This window comes from Bactrocera latifrons, unplaced genomic scaffold, assembly GCF_001853355.1.
Source record: "Bactrocera latifrons isolate USDA-ARS-PBARC rearing strain unplaced genomic scaffold, ASM185335v1 scaffold_306, whole genome shotgun sequence".
Lineage (NCBI taxonomy): Eukaryota > Metazoa > Arthropoda > Insecta > Diptera > Tephritidae > Bactrocera > Bactrocera latifrons.
The window spans coordinates 320,975-330,710 of NW_017536697.1; the positions used below are offsets into that span (position 1 = coordinate 320,975).

Sequence of the window (9,736 nt, forward strand, 5' to 3'; positions counted from 1 at the left end):
AACAAAATTTAGTAAAAATCACCTTCAACGAGGCTGGCGCCAAGGAGCACATCATAAATGTTCTGATGGAGTTCGTTTTGGGCGATAATCCCACAATAGTGCTCGACAAACTGCAACAGGAGGGCAATACTGCCACGGTGTGTGGCAAAGTATTCAAGAATGGCGAACCCACATATAGTTGCCGCGAGTGCGGCATGGATCCCACCTGTGTGTTGTGCGTGAATTGTTTTAAACAATCGGCGCATCGCTATCACAAGTATAAAATGTCAACTTCAGGTGGTGGTGGCTGCTGTGATTGTGGCGATGAGGAGGCATGGAAAAAAGATCATTATTGTGAAGAGCATCTGGTGAGTACATTTCATTTGAGTTCATATTGAGTCATTTGCACATACATTTTGGTCACAAAATATGAAATCATGAATAACTTACCACTTCGAAGTACAACAATCCAAGAGCAAAGGATTGGATGACGTTAGCATTATAGACCCGAATGTCGCGGAAGTGGACATATTTCTTTGTAGTTGTGTGTATTAATGAGCCCAACAATTTTTTTTTTTTTCTTWTTTAAAATGCATTTGATTTCAGCTATCTGACTATAAATCCAATCATTCCAAAATTTTACCTTTAAAAACTGCCCTTAAATAAAGCGAAAACTCGAAAAAGTATGGCTGTGCTCGTAAATGGTCATAATTTCCTAAATCATTTACAGATACATATGTATGTTAAAAGTCTTGTTTAATATTTCATATCGTACATAACCTCGTATTTCTCCAAAATAATGTTCGGAACATAATTACCAAGATTTATAATAGTCAATTAAATTACATTGAAAAAATTGCCTTTTTCGATTCCGGTTCACTTTTGGAACACCATTCGCTAGATTGTTAGACAGATTCGACGTCTTATTTATAAACCCACGACTCGTCACCAGTAATGTCTCAATTGCTGAATCTAGTTTCGTCAGATGCGTTGTGAAACATCCAGTCCGGGCCAAATTTGATCAGATGATATATGTATGTATGTATGAATTTTAAATCAACTTGAGAGAAAATTAAAACTACGAAAGTTTGTGGGTAAAATATAATTTGCTTCAGAAATTAAAAAAAAATGGTTTAGAAAATAAAGGGAAACACAGTCGCATATATCCCGGTGAAATAATTTTCACTGTCGCACAAAACAAAACCAGAAAAATCGAAATAATTTTTATGGCTAAACGCAATGTGGTGCTCTGAATATAATACATATATTACTATTTGAGTGAACGTTTTGAGTTTTTCCGTTAACATTAGTGTTAAGTTCATTTTCTAAATTCATTAAACGCATTATAAACACCACCACGTCATTGAACCTGATTTTCCACCATACTCATACAAAATTGCAAGTCGCAAGAAGATTTTGAAATGTAAACATTAAAAATTTCCAGCGCGGTAAAGAGAATCCCATCAGTAGCACAATCATCACGGATGCCATACAGGAACGTTGTGAGCTGACCTTCAATGCAATACTTACATTTTGCGTGAATTTCCTTGAAATCGAACCGAATGCGAGTCTCGAGTGCTTGGACGGCGACTCAGACGATGGACAAGACGAGTGCTTTTGCACCGTACTCTACAATGACGAGTCACACACATTCGATCAGGTCATACAGACGTTGACGAAAATTGCCAAATGCCGTCAGAAGGACGCTATGGAAATTGTGGCGAGTATCGATCGTGAAGGACGCGCCGTTGTTAAATGTGATAGCTTTAGTGAGTGTCAACAATTGCAGGAAGCAATCGAAAAACAGGCCGTCACCGTAGTACCAGGTATACCACACTCACGCGCTAATCAATCGCTACGCGTTTCCGTGCTAAATATACGCGCCGTAGCTTGTCAGCAATTTGCATTGCAATTGCTCACATGGTTTCAGGAGTTTCTTATCAAACACAGCATTTTCCGTAAGATATTCGCACGTCTAATAATGGATCGTAAATCACCCTATTGCATACGACACATACTCGAGTATGATGTGAAGCTGTGGAAGACGGCGCGTGCCTGCTGGCATCGCCTGCTCATCTCCGGCTTGCTGATGGAGTACGACAATAAAATGGCATTGGCGCAGGAATTCTCCAAACATTATGCTTCGATTGTGCAGGATTTCATACGTGACGATCACGAGCATTCATGCTCGATTGTTTCGCTGAGTGTGCAATTATTCACCGTGCCGAGTATAGCGCATTATCTAATGGCTAACGAGGGTATTTTTCACAAATTGCTACACACATTCTATCATGCATCGATAGAGACGTTCATCAAGAATAAAACACTACAATTCTCAAAGAATATAAATGCACCGTTTAAACGTGCCGCTTACATACTCTACGATTTGCGTTATATACTCAGCTTCAAGCCCGATGTATGGACGGATGGATTGCGTGAGGGTTTTCTGGAAGGTTGCAAAGCGTTGTTGAAGTTGTTGAACGTGATGCAGGGCATGGAATCGACGACACGTCAAACCGGCCAGCATATGGACTACGAACCCGAATGGGAATGCGCCTTCAATTTGCATATTAAATTAGCGACCGCTATCACTTTAGTATTAGAATGGTGTTCTACTGATTTGGCTGTGCTGACTAAACTTTATCAAATGGTAATGCGTTATCTCGTTTCGAATACTTTTATTGTGGATACCACGATTAAGCGGGAAGAACGCAATGTTGCCGGTCATGTGGCCGAATGTATAATTTATGATGTGGCTTCACGCCCCGTTTCCATACATTTACCATTGTCACGCTTCTTTGCTGGCATATACTTGCACTTGGGCGCATACGGTTTGACCTTCGACAATGCCGTTGCTGGAAACAAACGTACACCCGAGGAGATTATGGAGCCAATATTATGCACACAAACGATGATTGCTCAGGTAAGTGGTTTTTGGTAAAAGTTTTGTTAGCAAAGTTTTAATTATTCAAAAATAAATTAAAATTATAGGTGCACGCTGGCATGTGGCGTCGTAACGGCTACTCGCTACTACATCAGCTGTACTTCTATCGTATTGTACGGTGTCGCACGGAAATGTTGGATCGCGACATTATTGGCCTACAGATTGGTGCCGCTCTAATTGAGAGCAACCAATATCTGATACATATACTAAATAAATTCAATTTAATTAAGTGGATACAACCGGATTATGAGCAGAATTCAACGGCAGAAGCGGTGGATGATGACTTCCTCTTGCCGATGATTGAAGAATTTTTAGAATTACTAATCGTAATCATTGGTGAACGTTATGTACCCGGTATATCGAATGTGGCGGAAGAGGATCGTACAAAAAAGGAAATAATACAACTGCTTTGTATTAGACCATATTCGCATTCGGAGTTGAATCGCGCTCTTCCAGATGCGCTCAATGAAACGGCCGTGGAAGATGTTATCGATACTGTGGCAATTTTCAAAAAACCACAACGCTCAGATGCTAGAGGCGTTTACCAGCTCAAAGAAGAGCTGTATGAAAATTATAATATGTATTTCTATCATTATACCAAGGAGGAGAAGTCTAAATCGGAGGAGACTCAACGTCTGCGTCGTAAGAATAAAAACGAACTCGTTTGTTGCCCACCACCTAAGCTGCCCAAGTTGACCGATGGATTTGTGTAAGTTGCTGCATTATGTAATATGCTTATAAAATACTTATGTATGTTTATATTCTGACAGTTCTATTGCTAATTTGTTGCAATGTGATGTGATGATGACGATATTAACAACTGTGCTGGATCGTGCCATCGATCTAACCTCAAATAGCTTTGCGGAAAATCATTTACAAGAAGTAAGTTGAAATATTAAAACTTATGATTTTGCTTGGCCAATAACTATACCACGCAAATTATTTACAGGTACTCTTTCTAATTGGTTATGGCCTGCAAGAGGAACAATCGGGCTATTATCCATTTCTTTCATTCTATGAACAGTCACAAAAATACAATATGCTAAGTAAATTAGAAGAACTTTCGCGTAGTTCTCGTGTAAGTACTGTTGCTATAAGTACTCCAATATGGATTTTCCGAAAATTGTGTCATATATATGTTGTCCTCGTTTAGGTTGAGGCTCATCGCGATTTCATACTCTGGACAATACAAAAATTCAAGGAGCTACAGGCCAAAGGCAAAGCTAACGAAGCCGATCTCAGCGCAATGTTGGCAGACGGTGGTGAAGAAGTCGAAATATCACGACCACTCACTGCTGCCGAGAAGGAGAAGCAAGAGAAGGAGGAACGTGCACGCCTGGCTGCTGAACGCCGCGCTAAAATAATGGCACAAATGCAAAACGCCCAAAATAATTTCATGAAATCGAATGCGGAAATGTTTGCAAGTGCTAATGTACAAGCGTCCGGTAGTCATGATGCAACCACAGCAATGGAATGGCAAGAAGATGTTTCCAATATGGACGAAGAAGGTGCTGTAGCATACAATTCACAGGCTTGTTTGGGCGTGGAGCGACGTTTGCAGCAACCAGAAGAGCAGAGTTTCAAGTGTATACTCTGTTTTGAGGATTGTACCGTAAGTAAGGATGGACCGACACTCGTGTATTCGGCATTCGTACAGAAATCGAAAGTATTGCCACCCGATGCAAAATATGCATGTTCAGTACACACGAGCAGCTGTGGTCATGTGATGCATATTAATTGTTGGCAAGAATATTATACCAACGAAGAGACAAAAGAACAACGAAGGCCACATCGCAATCGTCAACCATTTCCACAAGCATCACAGAACACTGAATTTCAGTGTCCATATTGTCGTTGCCTGAGTAACTCAGTGTTGCCACTGAGTGCACCGCTATCGAAGTACTCAATGCCATTGGTTATACATAAGGGCGAGGATTTATTCCCCATAGACATGTGGATTGAAGTTATGAAAACATTGGGCGATGAATTGATTTTACCCCCCATCGAGGGAAATTTCGATCGTGTCTTGCCACTGGCTGACACAATATTGTCGCGTGCTAATCTGTATGCCAATATCGCACAGTTCGAGCGTATCGCACAACCCATTGACAAGTTGGAACTGCCGGCTAGCTGGATAACTTTTGCCCAACGCTATATCAAATCGATTCGGCAACATGCGCCCGCTGATTTTGATGATTCTGAGAAGGATGGCTTCTTGTGGCTGATACATACTTGCATCTATACAGTTCGTGCGCTGGAAGTCCACCATCGTGCAGTGGCCAAACCGTTTAAGAGTGAAATGTCCATACGACAAAAGAGTTGCATTAGCGGTTTGGTGCGTGCGTCCTGCTTGTATGGCACGAACTTAACACACACTGATGTAACAAATCTGAAACCCGCTGTGGCCGAATTATTGGACACAGTTTTCAAACAAAAGGGCAGCTGTATATTAGAATGGAGACCTTTCAGCATGATGGTACAAATGACATGTCTGGTGCCGAATATACTTTTCTCCTCTTCGCGTAAGTATTTGTTTTTCGATATTGTAAACAGGGTGTAGTTACAGTTTCCAAAGAAATTGTTCTGTCCGGGCAACTATAGCATATAGTTGCCATACAAACTGACCGTTTAAATTAAATTATTGAAAATAATATTTTGTATATGTTAAGGGTATTCTAGCTTCCATTTTCTAATTTTCATTTTGTAAGAAATGTTCTCTCAATATTTATTTCTACAGACAAATCTGTTGTGGTCAATGGCAGCATGCTGGACTTTTATGCCATGCAGTTATTCTTCCTCGCTAATATGGTGAAGGCAATTGTGCTCTTCCAACCACCAGACATGGATGTCGACGAAGACTATGACCAGGAAATCAAACAATTACCACAAAACATACGCGACAACATAGCTGAATTCTATCGTAAATATAATTTTGTTGCCCGCCAACAAGCGCACGCATATATGCAACAACAACAAGAAACACAGGCTCAGTCACAAACACAAGCGCCAGCCAAATCCGAGGAGGCATTATTACAGGAAACAAAGTCAACAGAAATCGATGCCGATCTCGAAGTTTCGATGAGCGAATATAACGCTAATAATGAATTTAAGGTACTGTGCGATTTGGGCACCATCGCCGCACTGTACGCTCACATCAAAAACCAAATGAGAGAATATTTACGTTGTTGTTGTTTGTTCTTCCACTTCGTCACCGAAGTGGAATTCCCCGATGAATTTCTTCCCGAACACAGCGACACATATGAGAATATGTGTAAATATTTAGGCTTGGAAACTGGACTGGCTGCGTATTTTGACAGTGCCGGCTGCTATGCATCCATTTTAGAGACATTTGCCACCCATCCCGATTTGGTGTACTGCGATGTGACAACGTTGAAGAAACGCTGCGGCCGTAATTTCGATTTAGTGCCCTGCACTCAACGTGTGCCAAGATTAGTTGATTTGCCCGAAGATTATAGCGATCTTATAAACAGTGTCTCGGACTTTATTTGTCCGAATAATAAGCGTGAAGAGATGAAAACGCCAACGATGTGCATGATATGCGGCAAAATTATTTGTGCACAGTCATTCTGCTGTCAACCGGAGTTGGAGGGTCGTAATGTGGGCGCTTGCACTTATCATGCCAATTCTTGCGCTGCAGAGATTTGCGTTTTTCTACGTATACGCGATTGTCAAATTGTGTATTTGGGTCGTAATAAGGGTTGCTTTGTGAATCCTCCATACTTGGATCAATACGGCGAGACTGATCAGGGCTTGAGACGTGGCAATCCGTTGCGTTTATGTCCGTTGCGCTACAACAAAATCCAACTAAATTGGCTGAGTCATACTCTACATGAGGAAATTGCCCGACTCAATGATAATACGTCCGTTGTGGCAACACAGTGGCATCACATGTAGTCTTTTTGGTCGAGGCCAACACAAAAGTTGTACGAGCAATGATGCGCTGGACACTTGAGCGCAACCGGAACGTCGTGAACACGTTGGCAACTTCTTCAACATATGTGATTTATGTGTGTGCGCGCTAAAGGAATCAACCTTATCGGGAATATTTTAGCGTGACTTCTTTTGTCTAGTACTAATTTAGAAATAGAGGGAAGAAAACATTGGAATTTCATTCCCGCTACGGTTGTATAGGTTTGCCTTTTTGGTTTTGTAAAGAACTATTTTTTTTTTTAATTTTATTTAATTTATTATAAACTAACTATAATAAAGGCAGTTGAAGTGTCTGTTAGCCAAAAATATATGAAAATACCCCGTGGGGCAGTTTAGTTGGTAGTGAATAAGATAAAATCGCAACGCTTTTCAAGATACACACACAACGTATACATACATACATATATTCTATAAACATTAACTGTGACTGTTTAACGTATCTACAAAAACAAAAACATGAAGAAGTTTGGTATAAACGAAAAACTTGAAAAAGCAAAATGAAAACCTAACTGCACACAGTACTTCTCTGGCACTCGTTAGAACTTTCGCTCTATATGCAATACTACTATTTACAAAAACAAAAAAAAATGTTATTAATTATAATTTAACTATAACGACAAACAATTGAAACGAAAAATTTAAATAAATCAAAAAACAAAGCAAAATCAAATATTTACATGTCTTGAACGTGAACGAGGTGTTGGAGGAATGTACGATTTTTTATTTTTTTAATATCACTTATTTTTTTAATATCACTTTTACCATCAAATTATTTTCATTTTAATTATTTACGTAAGCAGCCATACTTTTATCGAGTTTTATGCTATATGTTTACTCTGATGAATTTTAAATCTACTCTTGCTATGAATTGAATTCTATTTTTGACAGTGATTTTTTTTTTACATACATTTAAGAAAATCCAGGATAGCCTTCAATGCGCGTAGTGATTCACGTTTAATTTTCAATTGAATCAAGGGGCCGTCACACGGAGCTAAATCAGTGAAAATTTGGCGAAAAACTCACGAAGAATCATTGCAGTATGCGACAGTGCATTATCGTGGTGAAAAAAGCAAGAGTGTTTGGCCCGTAATTCCGGCATCTTTTTACGAATAGTTTTTGGCTCACCTTTGCCACAATTATCGGCTGAGTGATCATCAGTTTTGGTCCGAGTCGTAAACATAGATTCAAGACTTAGTGCCCGTTTCATGATATCTCGGTGGTCGAAAGCGTTGTTTCACAGACGTTAATGCGACGCTGTTTTTCAAAAAAATTGAGTGTATTCGGAACCTTTTCTTAGAACAAAATGATCTTTCGAAATAGTATTCCTGCTTCTTTCGGTATTCCAATGATACCGGTGAGATCTCTGACTGTTAATCATCGATTTTCAAGCACCAATTCCTTTATTTTATTTACGTGTTAATTATGTTCGTCAACGTGTTCTCGAATAATTTGAATAATTTGTGCCAATCAAAAACACTTGCTTGCTACAAACAATTATCACCGAAGGCATTTTGCAACATTCTGAACGTCTCGGCATCAGAAATCTGATTCCGCACAAAAATTTAATGGTACTTCTTCGCCGAAATCGCCGAATGCTCTTTATGTACTTCAGAAAGACAAGCTTATATTAAACCCTAATAACTATTTTGATGTGACCTTTGGCACAGATTTCACTGACAGTCATACCAACCAAGAAAATTTATATATTTCTTCGAATGAGTTTTTGTGCAAAATTTAAATTAGATAGTCTTACTATGTTTTGCCCAAATTATTACATTGTGGTATTATTCAAATTATTGACTAACTGCAGTTATCATTTTCCAATCTTCTGACAATTTGTGGAAGAATGAATCAAACCATTTTTTGATTTTGACTGTTCTGATCGGAAAAACATTCTAGTTAGAGCGTTCTCTACTCGGAAACAAATGGTGGGGTGGGGGAGGTCTGTATAGAGCATGAAGCAAAACTTTCCAGCCACTGTTTTCTAAATAGTTTTTATCGGTCTTACAACATGAGGACGTACGTTGAAATGGTGGATAAATGGTATTGGTGAAATGGAGCGGCAACCGCTCGTTTCAATTTGATGAGTTGTGGTCAGTAGCATTCCCCATTGGTGGTTTAACTCGGATTTAGAAGCTCGCAATACAGCACCCCTTTCAGATCTCACAAAATGTTCCACATATGATTTTTTTGCATTTGGGGTCGTAATGGATTCACAATTTTCTTTCAACTTTTCAAGGGTTCAATTCATATTCAACTCGATTTCTTCAGCAAGCTCTTCTTGTGTTCAAAAAATGCTTCATCGAGTATTGTTTCCCCATTCAAACTTTTTTTTGACAGCCCAAGCCCAGCTTGTCGTCTTCCAACTCGCTATCACCACTTTTAAATCGTTCGAAGTGTTTCGTGGATTAAACGACGTACATATTTGAATAAAAAAAAAAAAATTATCTTGTTTGGACTTCATATAAATGACATACTGAATTATATAGAAATAATGCCACTCTTATATAAACGTCTATTTTTATGTCAAAACAAACAAGTAAGAAAGGGCTAAGTTCGGGTGTCACCGAACATTTTATACTCTCGCATGATAAAGTGATAATCGAGATTTCAAGCGTCTTTGTGGTGTTAAGAAAATATTATATACCGAATTTCATTGAAATCGGTCGAGGACTTCCTGAGATATGGTTTTTGGTCCATAAGTGGGCGACGCCACGCCCATTTTCAATTTTTAAAAAAAGCCTGGATGCAGCTTTCTTCTGACATTTCTTCCGTAAAATTTACTGTTTCTGACGTTTTTTGTTAGTCGGTTAACGCACTTTTAGTGATTTTCAACATAACCTTTGTATGGGAGGCGGGCGT

At 39.2% G+C, this 9,736-nt stretch overlaps 1 protein-coding gene across 6 annotated transcripts in view; it reads left to right on the forward strand.

Moving 5' to 3' along the window:
• The window catches only part of LOC108970669 (E3 ubiquitin-protein ligase UBR1-like), a 49,471-nt gene extending 42,142 nt beyond the window's left edge, over positions 1 to 7,329 (forward strand). For 5 of the 6 annotated variants that reach the window (XM_018936186.1, XM_018936188.1, XM_018936184.1 and 2 more), the window contains exons 4-10: positions 13 to 347; positions 1,424 to 2,902; positions 2,971 to 3,632; positions 3,694 to 3,805; positions 3,873 to 4,001; positions 4,077 to 5,445; positions 5,661 to 6,838. In XM_018936186.1, coding sequence (XP_018791731.1) covers positions 13 to 347; positions 1,424 to 2,902; positions 2,971 to 3,632; positions 3,694 to 3,805; positions 3,873 to 4,001; positions 4,077 to 5,445; positions 5,661 to 6,838 — 5,264 coding nt within the window. Of the gene's footprint in view, positions 1 to 12; positions 348 to 1,423; positions 2,903 to 2,970; positions 3,633 to 3,693; positions 3,806 to 3,872; positions 4,002 to 4,076; positions 5,446 to 5,660 lie in introns of all 6 variants that reach the window. The other variant, XM_018936190.1, reaches the window with a different exon arrangement.
• Positions 7,330 to 9,736: the final 2,407 nt, after the last annotated feature.